This window comes from Gadus morhua, chromosome 20, assembly GCF_902167405.1.
Source record: "Gadus morhua chromosome 20, gadMor3.0, whole genome shotgun sequence".
NCBI classification, from domain to species: Eukaryota; Metazoa; Chordata; class Actinopteri; order Gadiformes; family Gadidae; genus Gadus; species Gadus morhua.
Window position 1 is genome coordinate 6,822,720 of NC_044067.1, and position 19,210 is coordinate 6,841,929.

At 45.3% G+C, this 19,210-nt stretch overlaps 1 protein-coding gene across 2 annotated transcripts in view; it reads right to left on the reverse strand.

Moving 5' to 3' along the window:
* nalcn (sodium leak channel, non-selective) overlaps positions 1-19,210 on the reverse strand; it is a 73,605-nt gene that overhangs the window by 5,905 nt on the left and 48,490 nt on the right. For both annotated transcript variants that reach the window (XM_030344174.1, XM_030344173.1), the window contains 23 exons: positions 16,464-16,600; positions 15,518-15,659; positions 15,212-15,285; positions 13,893-13,994; positions 13,246-13,315; positions 12,470-12,561; positions 12,135-12,257; positions 11,950-12,000; positions 11,067-11,187; positions 10,355-10,486; positions 8,789-8,956; positions 7,896-8,000; positions 7,589-7,695; positions 7,356-7,476; positions 7,078-7,176; positions 5,349-5,442; positions 3,347-3,453; positions 3,154-3,228; positions 2,786-2,905; positions 1,942-2,010; positions 1,674-1,822; positions 1,104-1,197; positions 856-988 (listed from right to left, as the gene is read on the reverse strand). In XM_030344174.1, the coding sequence (XP_030200034.1) occupies positions 856-988; positions 1,104-1,197; positions 1,674-1,822; positions 1,942-2,010; positions 2,786-2,905; positions 3,154-3,228; positions 3,347-3,453; positions 5,349-5,442; positions 7,078-7,176; positions 7,356-7,476; positions 7,589-7,695; positions 7,896-8,000; positions 8,789-8,956; positions 10,355-10,486; positions 11,067-11,187; positions 11,950-12,000; positions 12,135-12,257; positions 12,470-12,561; positions 13,246-13,315; positions 13,893-13,994; positions 15,212-15,285; positions 15,518-15,659; positions 16,464-16,600 (2,485 nt within the window). The remainder of the gene's footprint in view (positions 1-855; positions 989-1,103; positions 1,198-1,673; positions 1,823-1,941; positions 2,011-2,785; positions 2,906-3,153; positions 3,229-3,346; positions 3,454-5,348; positions 5,443-7,077; positions 7,177-7,355; positions 7,477-7,588; positions 7,696-7,895; positions 8,001-8,788; positions 8,957-10,354; positions 10,487-11,066; positions 11,188-11,949; positions 12,001-12,134; positions 12,258-12,469; positions 12,562-13,245; positions 13,316-13,892; positions 13,995-15,211; positions 15,286-15,517; positions 15,660-16,463; positions 16,601-19,210) is intronic.

Consider the following 19,210-nt stretch of genomic DNA (forward strand, 5'->3'; position numbering starts at 1 on the left):
GAACATGATGCGTGTGCTTCTGTAAATGGCCTGGCAGTCATTGGTCATGTCGGGATGGTTTGCACGAGGCCTCGGAGTGACTTAGTGGCGTGTGTTAAACGGCTGTCTGGATGGTGTGTGAGTGAAAGCGATACGCTCAATAACCGCTGGCCCAATAAACGTAGTATTAACGCATTTATCGTCTCACTGCACCCGTGCCCCGCCCGCCCCGCTGTCCTCACTTACCCAGACATAGGGAGATAAGGATATGGGGAGTATATTAAACAAGGGAAGCACATCCCCGGTAGATAATACACAAAGACGGTACATGGTGTTGTCTGGGTTCCCCAAAAAAAAACACATGCTTCTTTGCATTCCATCTCTCTCTCTCTCTCTCTCTCTCTCTCTCTCTCTCTCTCTCTCTCTCTCTCTCTCTCTCTCTCTCTCTCTCTCTCTCTCTCTCTCTCTCTCTCTCTCTCTCTCTCTCTCTCTCTCTCTCTCTCTCTCTCTCTCCCTCCCTCCCTCCCTCCCTCCCTCCCTCTCTCCCTCCCTCTTTCTCATCCCTCCCTCGCTTTCCCCAAGTCCTGGAACACGGCAGGTAATAATTTCTGTTCGAAGGGGTTTGATGGTTGCGCTGCAGATAAGCCATAATAATGGTGTTTAACTGGCCCCCGCGGGATACGCCAAGGCTTATTGAGCTTTATGAGCTACCGTGGCTGGCATCGGCCTACGGCGGGAAATGAAACATAGCCCTGTCCTGATGAGACAGGATATTATTACCCATTTGAATATATTTCAGTCACTTACGCACAACACGGATGCTATTAGACAGACACACACACACACATACACACACAACCACCCACACGGACATACCCACAAGCAGGTTGAGCATAATATACGCTATGATGACATAGAAGGAGCAGAAGTAGATGAGAGCGCCAGCGTAGTTGCCGCAGTCCGTCTCCCAGTATCGATGCATGTCTGGGGTGCAGAACGGGGGCTGCACCTGGGGTGGGGGGACAGATCATCCATAAAACACACATAAAGTCAACACATAGCTCAGGGAAGCTAACTCGATCCCATTGCTTAAAGTCAATAAGAATGACTCAAAGAAACGTTACCATGCAGTCGTGCATGATTTTATTCCAGTCCTCGCCCGTGACGATCCGGAACAGCACCGTGATGGCCTTGCCCGCCGTGGAGAAGTTGGCGTGCCTTTAAGACACATACACATAAGACACGCACACAAGCACCCACACACAAACGCACGCAAACACACACACACAAGGTTTGTTTTGATGCCTTCTACAGGTAGACTTTGATTAGAGAGTTAGGTTCAAACCTTGAATCCTTTCATTTGGGGTAACACACCTTAACCACTAGACCATCCTGCCCTCTATTGCTAGAATATTAATCACAGTGTTTTCAACGTGTTTCCGGAGGGGAGCGTTGAAGCCCTGTCGAATGCAGATGCTCCCCTCGGACCGGCGGACAGCTCAGGTTTGTTTGCCTTGAGGCTGCGCTCAAGGCTCAAACCGATACAAATTTCACCTGCTTAACGCTGAACTGTCGTTTCGCAGCCTAAAAACATAACCCTATTACAGGTTCCTAGCAGTACAAAGGAGTATATTATTCCAATGCTTTCGCCGGACGCTCATGGTGGGTTGAGTGCCGATCCTCGCCTGTCTCACCGGTTGATGTTCTCCCCGTATTTCACGGTGCCGAACAGGACGACGCCGGCAAAGGCGTAGCAGAGGAGGAGGAGGAACATGCCCACGATGATGAAGAAGCTCTTGTACATGCTGACCACGACGGTCAGCAGCAGCATTTTCAACGTCACCTTTGTAAAAAAGAAAAAATGATGCATAATTAAACACAGGCCTTGGAGGAGAAACATGGGTTGATTCAATGTAATGATGAAATGTAATGCAAATACGTTGTTCCTGATGCTGTACTCACATGTTTACCGCATATGGTGAAGAATCTGAAGACGATCACACATGTGCCCATCATGTAGGTGTAGGCGTTCTGTGGGCAGAGGCGTACACATTCATTTGATCATTTTGTGTTCAGAGACGTGAGATGATTTCAGCAGATTTCAGATTTCAGCATTACCACACTGCAGTGAAAGTATTTCACCAAATCCACCACACTGACCCTAATACACTACAGAAATAAGGAATGATTGGAAAGCAACATATTATAAGTCTCTTAAAAGCACAAACACACTAGTTGGAGCCACTCTGAAATCACAGAAGCCCTGACAATCCAACAATGAAAAAGGTCAAAGAGAATACTTAGTATAGGTGAATGTGTGCACTGTTCTTGCGTTTGTGTGCGTGCGTGCGTGCGTGCGTGTGTGCGTGAGTGAGTGAGTGAGTGAGTGAGTGAGTGAGTGAGTGAGTGAGTGAGTGAGTGAGTGAGTGAGTGAGTGAGTGAGTGAGTGAGTGAGTGAGTGAGTGAGTGAGTGAGTGAGTGAGTGAGTGAGTGAGTGAGTGAGTGAGTGAGTGAGTGCGTGCGTGCGTGCGTGCGTGCGTGCGTGCGTGCGTGCGTGCGTGCGTGCGTGCGTGCGTGCGTGCGTGAGTGAGTGAGTGAGTGAGTGAGTGAGTGAGTGAGTGAGTGAGTGAGTGAGTGAGTGAGTGAGTGAGTGAGTGAGTGAGTGAGTGAGTGAGTGAGTGAGTGAGTGAGTGAGTGAGTGAGTGAATGAGTGCGTGCGTGCATGTTTGTGTGTATGCAGGCGAGCAAGTGTGTGTGATTGTGTTGTGTTTTCATGTATGTTGAGTGTGTCCTGGCATTATCCTACCTGCAAGGCAAAGTGCAGGACTATCCAGATGACCCCGAGAGACGTGACCAGCAGGTCGTAGCGGTTCCGACGGCTCTGCCAGTAGCCCGCTGGAGTCATGGCTATCAGCTTCATGGTCACCTAGGCAACCACCACAACACAAATCAAATGGCCTTTAACATCTGATAGCAAAAAGTGCACGCCATCTCGGGACAGACACTGGTAGACTAGAGTACTTTACAAAGCTAAACAATATGATTATATTCATTTTTTCGCGTCGAATCATGCAGAGGGCAACGGAAATTTGCCCTCTGCATGATTGGGCTTTGAAAAATAAATGAAAGAGTGCATAGCTTCTTACTTTGAGACAATGGAAAGACTAGGCTCACCTCAAGGACAAAGATGAAAGTGAACACCACTGACATGGTTGCCAAGGGAACTGTTACTGGATCCTCCACATCCCACTGTGGAAGAGACACACACACGCACACACACACACACACACACACACACAAATATGTATATGTGCAAATGTATTCCCTAAGACACAGGCTTTAATGATGATTGTACTTCCCATTGTACCTTCACAGAGAGCAGCACTGACTGGGCCAACACCAGCACAGCGATACCCCGCTTGAAGAAGGGGTGCTGAGTGATGTCATACATCTTGGCCCGGAAGCCCCCGTTCTCTGTCAGGGAAGACGAGGTTCAGAACACGAAGCAGCGGACACAGACGCACAGGCATATCCAATGACAATTCTATGTTTTTTCATCAATCGCGGTTCAACTCAACATTAAGGGGTGAGGATATTATTCTGATGGGGAGTGGAAGGGTTGAACGGAAAGTTAAGGGAGTACCGTTTTTTCGAGTGTCAAACCAGTTTTGTTAATGCTACTATGGACAAATGGGAAATTTAATAACCCTCACCAAAACAAACTTTAGTGGCTGACCACAATCTAATACACAACCACAGCAGTACACAACACAACAACAGTATACGAAGGACATAGCAGATCTAATCAATGTAACTGTCGGGAGGCTAAGGGACAGCTTGTCTCCTCAGTGACAACTTGACAGCCCTTGTTGTTAAACTCTATAAATTCTTCCTCCTCATTAACTGCTATATGCCTCTGCTTGTGCTGAGCTTTATGGGCTGCATCAATAATGACGGTAGGAGGGCAAAACGTCTCTGGACAATGTCCCTAAAGAGTGACACTACATCTTTATATGATCTTTACCATCATCTTATATCATACTTGATACACATCAATAGTAGCTCACTCTCCAATAGCGGCTAAGCTTTGAAAAAAGAAAAACTCCTGCTAACGCATTAACTAAACACTCAGTAAGTGACCATGTCAGTAACTGAGTTAATGAGTGTGTCAGTGAGTGAGGAAATAAGTAAGAGTGAATGAGTGATTCAGTGAGTGATTGAATGAGTAAGTCAGAGAGTGATTGAGAAAGTGCATACGTTTCTGAGACTGAGTCAGTTACTGAATGAGCGAGTGAGTAAGTAAACAAATTAGTTAGATAGTGAGTCATTGAGTAAGTAACAAGTCAGTTACTGCGGGAGTGAGTCATTGAGTAAGTATCCAAGTATGTTAGTGAGTGAACGAATGAGAGAGCGAGTGCGTGAGCGAGTGATTCATTGTGTGATTCACACAGGTCAGTAACTCCGTGAATGAGTGAGGGGTCGAGTGATTGAGACAGCGATCCAGCGGGCGAATGGCAGCAGCACTGAGGGCCGTTTGGCTGAAGATCAAAGCTGGGCGGATTGTTGCTGGTGTCAGCAGAGCGTAGCCGACACCATTGATTTTCTGTTCTATTCCACATCTGAACTGTACTCACAGGGCTCTGCGCTGGAGCCCCCACCCCCCCTGAACGATGTCTCAAAGGACCCTCCCCCCACCCTCCTCCTCTGCATCACTTGCTGCTGTTGGGATGTCGGATGTATAAAGAACAGTTGTGTTGAAACGCCCCCGGAGGCTTGGTTGCGATCGACAGGGAACATGTAGGGTGTGTTGGTGTCGATTTAAGGGCCGACGGCGACTGAGAACTGAGCATTTAGGAGGCTGCTGTCTCCTCTGTAGAATAGGGACTGCATGTGTACAAGATCTGCTTACTTGACCTACTTGGGTCCAGCTTCCCCCTAAAACCCCAATACTTTGCCTTATGCAACCATTTGTTTCTTCATGAGAAAAGGAAAAGTAATTGAATAAATGAATGAATGAAAGAATGAATGAATGGTGTCAGATATTATTCCTTCATGATAAAAAGCAGGACTCTCACACTTCTCCCAGTGGAGCAAATTCACTAAATATGCAACCACCTAGATTAAGCTAAACCCATTCATCTCAAGCATTTTTTATAGATGGACTGTAGGAATGTGTATTGTGTGTAGTTTTGTATGCATATCTACATGCATGCGTGTGTGTTTAGTACCTGGGCTTATCGGGTGTTCATGTGCTCGGTGCTTTTGTATGCATTGTCTACGTGCATGTGTATAGGTGGTTTACCTGGGCTAATCTTGTACACATGTGTGTTTGCATGTGTACGCGTGTGCATGCATGTACGTGGGCGTACCTGGGCGGGGGGGCAGATGGAGGGGCTGGGCTATCTTCAGTCGACTCTTCAGGTCTTCCCACCTCCTCTGGTCCACCGTTAGCAGAGCAGTTCCCTGTGGGTCGGAGACAGACAGGTCAACACCTGGACGAACCCCGGGAACCCGCAGCAAATAGGACGGAGCACTGAGAAGCAACACAGCTTGGTCAGTGTATGATGTGGTTCATGCAGAAGATCTAACGCTTTTTGCCATTTATTTTTAAATAAATATCAGTATGTTCTACTTGCTAAACTGTTCCTCTGGAATCATCTTGAGAAGTCATCGAGCATAATATATTTGTTTGTTCTACAATCAACCAAGGAGCAGTTGCTTGCATACTGGCGTTTGCTTGGACCAAGTACTGATTGACAGTAATGTCTTTTGAGTTCGATATGTCTTCAACCTTACTGACATTCAAAGACACCGACACACATTTCAACTCATTAATGTTGCTTTACTGAAATTCTCCAACTGCATGTGTTATATTAAACACGTTCCCTCCATATTGATACACGTACATTCAATATAACGTTTGTCTTAAAAGGGACAATCCTACTCAGTACATGACAGGCAGATGTACAGTGTTCACATTGGCTGTTAATAATACTTGATCGAATTTTGTAGTTGGCTTCAGAAACAATGTATGCACTTTTTCGTTTATGTTACTTCATATACTGCAATGCGGGCCCGCTTGCCTTTTCAGCCAATAAGACGTTCGTCTTTCCCCTCCTAAAGCCCACGACGGACACAGCTGGCAAGCACTTCAAAGGCAAGCTTGTAAATGTAGCACAATCCAATCAAATCCCAACGGGTTTGATCATATTACAGAAGTGCTAAGATGCACTCTGAAAGCCATTTCACATCTTCTTCAAATGTGCTCCAAGGGAATCATGAACCTCACAAATCACTTATAGACCCTTGGTGTTGTTAGTGGCAGGGTTTATTATCGTATGTTTCAAAGTTTTTGTCACGTCATCTTAAAAGTAGTATTTGGGGCATCAGAGTAAAAAAAAAAAAAAAAAAATTGTTGTACTTCATCTGTTTTTGAATGCCCTGATTTCGCAGTTCTATTTATTTAGTTATTCGTGTCTTCAGGTCTTGTTAGTCAGTGAAAGCAGAGTGAGCAGAGTTGAAAAGTCAGTCAGGCACCATCAGTCAACGCAGTTCACTATCTGTGGTGGTGCTGTGAGCTCCTCTATTCAAAACAATAGCATAATGTATACGGACACGCACTGAGTTCAACCCCATGAAGGGTTTTCTGGAGCAGCAGGGAGGCAAACATGATATTCTTGTGAGTCATTGAATCCACGGTATTTTCCATTTCAACCCCTCTGATTCCATCATTTCGAAAGAAACCGTGAAATTGATTTGTTTCTGATATTTCTTTTTGAAATAAAATAAGTGAACTAATGAAAAACAAGAATGCATCCAACGCTGTTTTGATATTAATACTAGGTATTACATCGCATGTATAATCTCATTGAGTTTGCCACAAATTTGATTCAAAAGTGAACATCAGCATGAATCTTATATTTTGATTATAGCTTCAACTGTTACTTTTTTAATAACATTTGACTGACAGACATTTATTGAGTGTATTTTATTTGCCAACATTTTAAATGATACAACCATGTACATAAGAGTTCCAGTGTTTATGAATGCATCATTAGTGGAGGTTGGCTAGTGACTACCAGTGACTATTTGACTCACCTTGTTCTCATTGAAGTTTGCAATGACCACACCCACAAACAGAGTGAGTCCAATCATACAGCCCAGGAACACAAAGACGTGGATGTAGATGCCATGGATCTGATGTGGAAAGTACGAAGAAATGAGAACACTCCCTGATTAAAATAACACAAAATAACTTATTTCGGCGAGTTCTTTGCTTTATTTCAACCATGGCACCGTTCATCACTCAACTAATGAGTGAGGAAGGGTGCCATATTTGAGATCGATTGATTTGGATGCATTGGGTGGTTTCGTACCGGTCCGACCCGGTGAATGATGACATCCCGGACCTCCACCCAGCCCTTGAGTGACAGCACCTCAAACAGAGCCAGCATGGCGTTGCCCACGTTGTCAAAGTTAAAATTACGAGGGTTGGCCCTATGAATAGGAGTGCAGGGGATAACAACACATGAGTCATCACCGCATCGTTAAGCACATCAATCAAAGCAAAGCTGGAGAAAGAGGAAACATAAAAAGGCAATCGCCGTACCAGACTCTTGGCACCCAGAACCCTGGCTTCTTCTCTCCGGCCTTCAGCCTCAAGTTGAGGTTCTTGGAGACGCTGACGTTTATTCTGAAGATACCGTGGCAGTCCACCTGCAATGGATTCATCAGTAGCACGTGATCAGCAGCAAGAAGAGGGATGTTGATGGATAATTATTGGGGGAAGGGTCATCTATGGATTTGATTGCCATTATTGGATCCCCTAATCAAGGGGGAGTTAATTAAGCAGACCCAATAATGGGATCAAATTATCCCAAGGTGAAAACATTATCATTCACGGCAACCCTCCATACCCTTCTCATTATATGAGGGTCGTTGCACTTCGCCAGCTTCCCAGCAAAGAGCTGAACCCCAAAGCTGGCAAACACCAGCATTAGTGTGAGCAGGAGGATGGAAACCTGTCAGTAAGAGGGGAGAGAGAGAGAGAGAGCGAGAGCGAGAGCAAGAGAGAGTAAGAGAGAGAGAGAGAGGAGAGAGTGTGAGTTAAAGTTAGAGATATAAAGAAGGAGAGAGAGAGAGAGAGAGAGAGAGAGAGAGAGAGAGAGAGAGAGAGAGAGAGAGAGAGAGAGAGAGAGAGAGAGAGAGAGAGAGAGAGAGAGAGTAAGAGTTAAAGTTAGAGATATAAAGAAGGAGAGAGAGAGAGAGAGAGAGAGAGAGAGAGAGAGAGAGAGAGAGAGAGAGAGAGAGAGAGAGAGAGAGCGTGAGAGAGTAAGAGTTAGATTTAAAGAGAGAGAGACATCGAGACAGAGAGAGAGATGATCAATCAAACAGCTGAAGGCAGACAACCCATTCCCACACTGTGCAGATCCCCAGACCGTCGGCTCAGAGGAGGCTGAAGCAGAGGAGATTGGCTGGGGTTTGGAAGAATGAGCCCGCAGCCAATAAGATGGACGTCACTGAGATAATGTTTTTTTTGACATTTTCTGAAGATCTATTTAACTGACAAAGAGTTGCAGCATTGTAGTTCACTGCACAAACCACTAGAGGTCTGTGCACTACAGACCTCTCAAAATATTGCAGAAGGCTAGTATAGGTTGTGGGCATTAACATTGATTTGTTTGCATGTGAAAGGGATACATATCCTAAAGACTGACTGACTGACTGACTGACTGACACATACACACACACACACACACACACACACAAACAGCATGTGTGCAGCCTGCATTTGTCCTGCACCACTGACCAGGAAAATCTCCTTGAAGCCCTTGAGCACCTCCCGCACCACCTTCCTCATCTGAGGCACCAGCTTGAAGATGCGCAGGGGCCGCAGGGCACGCAGCATCATCAGCAGCTGAGCCCCCGACTCTGGGGGCACGTTGGGGGGCAGCCAGCACAGGAAGATCAGGCTCACCTAAACGTCCACCAGGCAACAGAGAGGGCGGGGTGTGCGGAGGAGAAGACGGCCGAGAGCGATAAGTACTCCGCATGTTAAACACAGACGGGGCAACACGTTGAAGGGAATTGGTTTTAATAAACTGTTGGTACGCGTGATCATCCATTTGCATGGTTGCAGATGCAGAGACGGGAAGGTAATTGTATTTTTATTCTCTGTGTGCATTTAGGCGACAGCATTCCAAGATCCAGATCCAGAGTTGGAATCAGATAATCTCTGTTTTTTTGTGCGATTTAATTAAGCTTATATTCAATCAAGAGGCACTCTTGTAGCATAGCAAGACCAAATGCCATGTTGTTTAATGTGCCATTTCTAAAAATGCCTAGTCTGCCCTGCAGCAAAGCTAATTTCCCTATCTATATGCAAATTACATGCGTAAGAAATAAAAATAAATGATCAACTAATGGAAATAAAAAGAGGCCCGTACACATTAAATTAAATTAAACTGATAAACGGAATCAGATAATATTCACAAATTGAACAGCAAGCTCACTAGACAGTGATGTAAGCAATCATAAATCCAAACAAAGTAAATGCCTGGACTCAAGCAAGACATACACAAAATAGAGTTCTATAGACGCAAGTTCAGGCGATAGCCACACCACCTCCCAATATCCACCTGTATTTAAACCCCCCCTTTTCTCCCGGTCTCTTGTAGCATTCTTCACTTGCACGCTCCATCACCCCCATCTCCCCAAATCCACCCGGCTATAATTCTCCAGGTCCAGTAGTGGGATTCATTCAATCGAATGATTCATTATATATCGAGCTCCAGACCGTAAGATTTCCTCAGAGAGTTCCCATCCAAACTTCACAGTTCCTTCACCCCCCCCCCCCCCCCCCCCTGACCTGTTTACCACATCCTCATTTATCAATAAACTGACTTAATCTCCTACTGCTCTGTACTCATGAGCTGAACGCTAGCTGGAACGCTGAGGGCTGGTCACACAAATCAGACTTTAGATGAAGAATCTAAAATCTGAAAGCAGACTCGCTCACATCAGGGTGAACATGCTTGTCGCTTTCTTTTCACTTTGCATTTTTTTCGACCAATGATTACCAACTACTGGAGCCCTGGATCTGCAAGGTTTTAAATCAACAGCGGGTAAACTTAGACCTGTCGAAATACAGTGATAAACAGCTTCAGAAAGCTTCATCCAGTCACGGTAGTGAGTTCGGCAGAACATCTCCATAGCGAACCAGGAACCAGCGCCCATAATAACCCAGCCACTTTCAGTCGTTAGTATCCGGCCCTGGCACTGGGCCGTCTCCCCCCAGAGGTTCTGCTATAGCATGGTAGGACTGCTGGAGGTGAGATAATGTGATGGCACACTGAGAACATCTTGACTCATTTACCAGGTATATGAAGATATCCATCACTCCCCCAAAGTCTCTGATGACCGCCGTGGGCGTGAAGAACAGGCCATCCGCCATGATCTTGAGGTTCAGCTCCAGGCTCATGAAGATCACAAACACGTACTCCCCGATCTGAAACATTCATCTATTCAAATATACTCCCATGTTACATGCATCGGTTTCTTGATACATTCATTGGTACGCAGTCCCTGCAGCCCTTAATGCATTCATGCAAAATTTAAATGATCATGCATGAGCCTTAATTATGGAGGTCACTATGGTGCAAAACATGAGAGTGCGGGTGAGAGATTAATAGGGCGTCGAGGCAATTCACCTCTTATAAAATATAGAATTACCCTTGAAGTTGGGATGGTGGGGGGGTTTAAAATGGATCCATATTTATTTTATCGAAAATGTTAAATCTATTTTGGGAGTCACTTGATATTGTTTTTCATGTAAAGAAAATGGCCCAAAAACATATGACAAGGGGGAATTTCCATCCCTGGTGTAGACTGGATTTGAGAACTTGTGAAACAAACTCTGAATGTGTGGGTCAAAATGTTAAACCTGTGTCTTGAATTCAATTTGTTTACAAATGTGTCATTAGATATATATACACATAAACATACACATGCATTTGGATGACATACTATATCTACATGTAATGTTCATATGGCCCTCAATCCAGTGAGTCTATGCTGTGTGTGAGCACCTGTAAGGTCGGGGCTTGCATGACCCTGGTGAAGGGGGACTCAAACATCATGGAGATGCAGGAGCAGATGGTCACCACGATCATCACCCAGTCCAGGTAGGTGACCAGACCAAGGAGGTCGCTAGAGTGCGCACACACACAGACACACACACACACACACACACACACACACACACACACACACACACACACACACACACACACACACACAAACACAGTTAGAGAGCAGTGTGCCTGTGCTGATTAATTAGTGAAGCTGAAAAGACAGTAGACACAGGAATGCTAACTCGTACATGCCCTGAGCACTGAATTTTAAAATGACAGCAGGGAAGGGTAAGAATAGCAATGAAGATAGATTCTCTGAGCACTAGAAAGACCGCCACATGGCGACACACAGGCAGACAGACAGACAGGAAGGAAGAGAGGCACAGCGGCAGCCACAGAAAAGAAGAAAGGAAGGATGATAGAACGATAGAATGAAAGAGAGGGACGAAGGAAGAAAGATGGATCCCTTAGTTGAACAGGAATGTTGTTTGTGTGCGTATGTGTGTGTGTGTGTGTGTGTGTGTGTTTGTGTGTGTGCACCCCTGTGCGTGTTATTGCCCAATCTTGCCAACAGCAGGATGTCTGTAAATTCTCCCAGTGCCAGCAGCAACAGATTCAAAGCACCGCCTCAGACCTTTTCATTTTTTTATAATCCCATTCCACGCACTGCGGAACCTTTATTGGGTTTAATCACGGCACCAAATCAAATTTTTCTTCCGCACAACTGTTTATGAAACTCCCAGCAGACGAGTCGTAAGACGAAGGATTCAAAGGAAACCAATGAGGCCCGACAGAAAGATCAATGGAGACTCAATGGGTTGACGCGCATCAGACTTACTACAGTTGGTGGTATTTGGTGTTCTTCACCGTCATGGGGTCCGTCTTGGATCTAAACACATTGAAACCACATGAATCAAACCCATGTTTCAAACTGCAAATGCAGCTGACTCGGCGGAGAAACTCGTTTGAGCGTCCGTTTCTTTGACACGTCACGACACCCGGCGACTGAATGGGGATTCTTACGCATTGAAGCGGGCGCGGACGATCACTCTGCAGAAGTTCCTAAAGCGGTGCTCTCGCCCCACGATGAACAGGGGCTTGTCGAAGTACGGGTGGTTCTCCCTCAGCTCCTCCTCTTGGACTTTCCTGTCGAAACACAAGGTATACGATTGGAAATTAACCGCAGCATATGCGATATGTAAGAATATGTAATATGTGTATATCATGGATGTGAACTTCATCGCAATCCTTGATAAGCTCTGGGTTTTTTTTGTATGTATTTGGTATTGATACACAATATTGATATTGTGTGTATCTATATGTGTGTGTGTGTGTTGGAGTGCATGCGATTTGTGCACCTTTTCATTTCTGCCTGTTCTTTCTTCTCTTGAATCATCTTGATCTCACTATCCTCTCTCTGAGCATTACGGTAGCGCACTGTACTGGAATGCTGAGGAGGAAAAATGCAAAGGAGAGGCAATGAGACAACAGTAAGAATCTCCATACATATATTCAGGACATCACTTGTGGGATGTAACGGAAGACCCTGAACCAAAGACTGTACAAAATATGGACAACCATCGGTCTACCAATCGTTATGACCGTTTTTTATTTTAGCAACTGGAAGAGGAAACAATCCATATTTGGCACAATGAGGTTGGGACGGGAATGGCCGCTGCACAGTATTCTGTGGGCAAAATCGAAATAAATACTATAAAACTAGCCACTGGGATCCAATGTATCTATTTTACTCGCTTTTACATTACTTTATATCATATTAATGAAATCACAATTTCCCCATTGGCTTCGAATGGTGACCGTCCTTTTTGCAAGCATCCACCACGAGCCAACTATAGGCCGTTAGAAGAACTACACCTTAGTCGCTTCCACATGGGCTTCACAAACAGGCGGTCATGGCTGCCTCTTGCCCTGACCTTGTTTAAATATTCCATTATTCAGGAAGTGCTAGACTCTACTACATGACACTAGAGGGGCCAGGGTGTCATCATCATTTTCAGTATGAATAATACAAAAATAAGTTGTTAGTTGCGGAGCTATTGCACTGGGGTTGTGCATTTTACAATGTATTTGCCTTCTATTCACATCCTTGAAGTATTCTACTTAAGGTACTTACATCCTGGGTAAGGGTCTCCAGAGACTTCCCTCTGCTGATCCTCTGACTGGTGGATCCATGTCTCAGGGACCTGAGAGAGAGAGAGAGAGAGAGAGACACAGACAGAGATAGACAGATAGACAGACAGACAGACAGACAGACAGACAGACAGACAGACAGACAGACAGACAGACAGACAGACAGACAGACAGAGAAAGAGGGAAGGAGCGAGAGACAGACAGACAGACAGACAGACAGACAGACAGACAGACAGACAGACAGACAGACAGACAGACAGAAAGAGGGAAGGAGCGAGAGACAGACAGACAGACAGACAGACAGACAGACAGACAGACAGACAGACAGACAGACAGACAGACAGACAGACAGACAGACAGACAGACAGACAGACAGACAGAGAGAGAGAGAAAGAGGGAGAGAGCGAAAGAGCGAGATAGAGATTGACAGTGAGAGAAGGAGGGAGAGAAATTAAAAGGAATAATCGATGATGACAAACTGACAAGGAAGGCTACTAGGCAGCTGAGGTATTTGCGTCTCAGTCCTTTTTTATGTGTGTGTGTGTGTGTGTGTGTGTGTGTGTGTGTGTGTGTGTGTGTGTGTGTGTGTGTGTGTGTGTGTGTGTGTGTGTGTGTGTGTGTGTGTCACACCTGCGCTCCTGGCGGATATGGTGCTGGACACTGAGTATGGAGCGCTCCTTGGCTGGCTGGCCCTCCAAAGATCCACTCAGTATGCGCTGTGAGGTACAAGCTCTGCAAACCATGAGCACAAAGACCAGGTGGTGAGAAGAGGCTGTGTAATTTTTCTGGGTTACTTTTTGCTATTAAAAAATGACTGTACATCACCTGAAAGATAAAAATAAATAAATAATAAACGTTATGCCCACACATCCAGGTTCTGCTGCAAATGCATTCGCTTCGGCATGATTCACTCCATTTAAGTCGCACCGTTCAGCAAACATATAAACATAAACATTAAACATTAGTCTGGCGTACGCACAGGCACGTAATGCATGCACGTGTACCCACACCATTCGCCTTTTGTTACAGCCTCATTATAATAGCGGCGAGCCAAAACAGCTAGCAATCACAACACACTCATCGGGTCATCAATTATGTTCTGGCCGCCCCGTTCTGTGAGGGGAGCGGTGAGAGTAAGTGGTGAAATGTGATGTAAATGCCAAACTGGCTGTAGTCCTTTAACATTCCATTAGACAATATGTGTGGGATTAGCGACTTCCAGCTCCTGCTGGATATAGCGTATAGCACCGGCGGAGTCCCAGATCTGGGCTGAAGACACTGGCGTCACCGGCCAGGTGTGGCGTCTCTCTCTGCTTATGAACACACTGGGTGAGTTGTTTATTGGCAAGAAGGGCGCTACATTGTGTATAGAATGCGTCCCTGTACATGTGTATTAACGGACGGTGTCTGGGTCTGTGTGCACGCGCGCAGGTTGGTGCGTGTGCGCCGTGAGCCAGTTGAAGCGTGCGGTGACTACTGAGGGGCTGTCTGTCTCCTCGACTCGCAGAGTACCGCCGAAAGATTAGACATGGTGCAGCCGAGCTTAACTATCGCTAACGCCAGCCCCACCTTGCCAAATAGCGAATTAGCCATGTGATTAATCGAACAGGGAATGATTTTAAAATGGCTCAGTTTGCGCGCGTGTGTGTGTGTGTGTCTGCGTGTCTAATAAATGGGGAAAAAGAAAAAAGAAATGGTCACAGCGATGCTTCATCCAATAAACACCTACTTTAATGGTTTCGCCCACCCCTAAAGAGAGGCGTCTATTTAATGACTGAATGAGTTAAAGATGGCGCGTGCTAATCGCTTGCTTTCTGTTGAAGGAGGGGGAGGCAGGGGGGAATGCATTAAACCAAAACAATTTGAGCACGCTGGTCTTCTACACAGCAGACACTGACTGGAACAAGACAAGGGGAATGGGAGCGGGTTTGACAGAGGTGTTGGCTTACCGCAGTATTTTGTTAATGGTGTTTTCCTTCTCCAGCAGATTACGAGCTCGGATGCTAAATATTGACCTACGGAGCTGATAAAAAACAGGTCGGGTTAGGAAAGATTGCCAACATCAGCAACACAAAGCTTAGCCTGTACCATCATTAACGCCAAGGAGTTTTACATGCACTGGCTTAATTGCACCCGGAAGACAATGAGAGTCTTTATGGCTTTAATTAAATGTACCACTGAAGAAGACAATTCATTGGTAATGGCCAGAGGTCAGAGTTTTTGTTTGAATGTAGCAGGGCACCACAGCCGGGCACCTTCTGGTCGATGTACTTGCTGTCCTCGATGGCCGAGCGCTTGGAGTGGTCGCAGGAGGAGGAGGAGGCAGACGGCAGGCGACGGAACAAACAGCTGGTGTCCTGCTGCTGGCGATCTATGAACTGCTTCATGAAGCTCTCCCTGGAACGTGCACACACACGCGCACGCACGAGCACACACACACACACACACGCACACACACACTCACACACACGCAGACACAGACACAGACACAGACACAGACACACACACATACACACACACGGGAGGTAATTATTACTATGAATCCATTTGTGAACATGCAGAAATATATAGACATATAGACAATGAATAAAACTGCAAGGCAGTCAGAATGTAAATATTGTGGGGAAAGAAAGCTTGAGTATAGATTTATGCTATTGAGCCGTAAGCCATATCGTGCTATCGACCATGGCGGTTGAGAATGGGGATGTGTATGTGTGGTAGATGCGTGTGTGTGTTTGTGTGTGTGTGTGTGTGTGTGTGTGTGTGTGTGTGTGTGGGGGGGGGGGGGGGGGGGGGCTAGTGGGTGGGTGGGGGGGTGATGCATTAATCATGGTGGAAATGATTATAGAGGGGAAACTTAATTATGATGTTGCGGATAAAGTTCAGCTATGGTGTTGAACGCTACATGATACAGAATAGGGCCCCAACACCTGTTTATTAAATTCATGAAGACAGACATCTTTGTAGCTATTAACTATTTCCTTTGAGTCATTCTCCACTTCCCGTGTTCATGAAAAACTAGCCTAGTATTCAGTTACAAGTTAGTTATTTATTGTGAGAGAGATCACTTCATACATGTGTTGTGAAAAAAGTTCCGGAAAGCAAGGCCTGCAACATAGGCTATGTTCCCAACAAAAGTATATAATTTTGGCGGTTCCCCGTTGATATTATTGTAGAGCTGTATTATTTCTGACAACTCACCTGATCCTGGGCACAGTGAAGTCTGAAGGCAGCTTTGAGATCTTCACCATCTGAGGTCTGTTGGGAAACTTCTCAAAGATCCTTAGTCTGAGTGGGAGTTTCTCTTTGGTGTCCGCGTTGGCCTCACTTTGCTTCAGCTAAGAGAGAACGGAGACAGAAAAAAGAGAGAGGACGAGACACAGATAGAGTTTGTAAGTTACAATAACTTTTTCGGGGGGGGGGGGGGGGTGCAAAAAAAATCTGGATGATGAATGTTTAGGAGTATTAATGGAAGAGATGCGGCCAGTAAACATAGGGACAAGGGGACACACAGGTGGTTTTGATCTTGCTAAAGCCAGAGCTGGGATTTGAGGAGTCAATGAAGGAATGCTAGGCGGATAGAGCTTATGGCTGGAGCACTGAACACTAAGCCGGGATTTCCCAAAGCAAATAGTTTGTCACAGATGGAAGGGTTGATGAGAGGAACTTGCAGTTTTACATTTCGGTCAGATGAGGGCAGCAGCACACTTACCAACAGTGACACAAAGACAGACACAACACATACGTTTAGCCAGAATTCGGACTTACTGTCATAAAAAAAAAAGAAGGAAGCATGCAAAAAAGAAAGAAAAATAGAATTGTGTGGGAATGGATAATAACAAGAGAAATGGTAATGATGTCTCGATTAATATGTATGCGACGTATGCAATCCTGTGCAGGACGGAACATGCAGGGATAATTACAAGAAAAAGAAAGCTATGTCAATGCGAATGAAACCAATTATTTCCATTTAATTACATAAGGCACGGGCTGATTGAAATTCCCTAGCAGGTATTCTCTCTGTCTGGGAGCCTGAAGATAACTGTGATGCATTTCAGATTAAGCCTGGAGGTGAAATACATTTGGCCCATCGGGGGAATGGCAGCTTATCATTTTAAACACGCCAGCCAGAGTATTGACTGGGCTTGCCGGCCGCGTCCGCAGCGCTGTCAATCAATGGGATCGGCGCAGGGTGTGAAAGACCCGCTGTGTCTTGTGTGTATTTACATTGTGTAGTGGACGTGTCTTCGGCGCTCGTGGCTGACAGAACCAGCAGATTATTTTAAGGGGATAATTGTATCTTGAGAAGGGGGGCAAGGAGGGGGTGGGGGGTAGGCGTGACGAATGAGGAAGTTTATCTCCCATTTCATCCCTGTTTGCTTTTTGGCAGTAGAAAATGTATATGTCTGAGATTTACTTCTTGTGCAATGAGTGGATGACTGTCACTGGCATTAGGCAGCAATATGGGACTGCATAGGCTTCTCGCTAATGCTGACAAAACCCCCAAGATTATAGATAGAAGTTCCTCAGAATACAGTAGAGTGTGCAACTTAAATCTAAAACGTACTGTATATTCATATTTTTGATGGCAATTAAGCACACAAGGCAAAAATTCCTATACACCTATACATAAAAATATATACCAAAAAGTATACAGCTAAGGTAAAACTTGAAACAAAAAAGACTAAAGTACTGTGGAAGTGAACTTTGCTGGAGGAAACTAGCAGAAACTGCTGTTCTCATCTCAAACACTACCTGCACATTTGGCTGTTGATTGCCTTTTCCAGCATCACACCAATGAAAGTACAAAGGCACGCGCACACACACACGCATGCACATGCACTCGTGCACACACACACGCACGCAGACATACACACAGTGCAGTATTTATAATGTGGACTCTAGTGGTTTCTGGGGTCCTAATCAATTGGGCCAACAAAGCCTCAGACAGAAGCTCAGCACAGTGCCGTAACATGAACATCAGCTGCACACTCTTGTCTATAGCAGCAACCGATTACCAGGGCTTACCCATTGTCTTTCCCACGCATACCTTCGGCCCTAACCTTTCCCAGCGATGTGCTGTTCCCAGGCTAGACAAGGTTCTCTCCTCCCACCAGGTTATGAAAGCCCTTCAGTCTTTCGTCATTGTATTTGCTATATTATTAACCGGTTGATGCTCTGGATTCCCCACTTTAATAAAATCTTGTTTGGAGAACAGAACAGACTTACCTAAACTGACAGAGTGAGTCTCCTGGTGCCATAATGATTGACATGCGTGATATGGAAAGGTTTTGAGAGAGAGAGAGGGAGATAGAGAGAGAGAGAGAGAGAGAGAGAGAGAGAGAGAGAGAGAGAGAGAGAGAGAGAGAGAGAGAGAGAGAGAGAGAGAGAGAGAGAGAGAGAGAGAGAGAGAGAGAGAGAGAGAGAGAGAGAGAGAGAGAGAGAGAGAGAGAGAGAGAGAGAGTACTTTTCTGTCCGGCTATCTGTTTGTTTATAGGCAAGTTTCGGAAGGCACAAAAGGTTTACGTACAAATAATGCAATTATTCAACTCAGCAGACAGTTAGGACTCCCTTTTCATTATGTCCTTAGTGTAATAAAGTGTGCAAATGTCAGGGGGATTCAGGCAGAACGCTGTGCTCACATGGACCATAGTCGACAATAGCTCTGGAGAAAGGTATGCCTGCAAGTCCAGGGGCTGTTACAATTGGTGGCTGTAAAAAGCTATCTACTATAGCTGCTTAAGCTTAGCAGCCTCTTCTCTGGTCAATACAATATATATATATATATATATATTGTGTGTGTATATATATATATATATATACACACACAATACGCACATGCAATGGAAAGGGCTTAGGTGCCCAACACAATGCACTCACTATTGATCACCTGGCTTTACCTGGTGCCGTGCGAAAGAGCAAATTGCTCTCTCTAATAGAGATAGCCG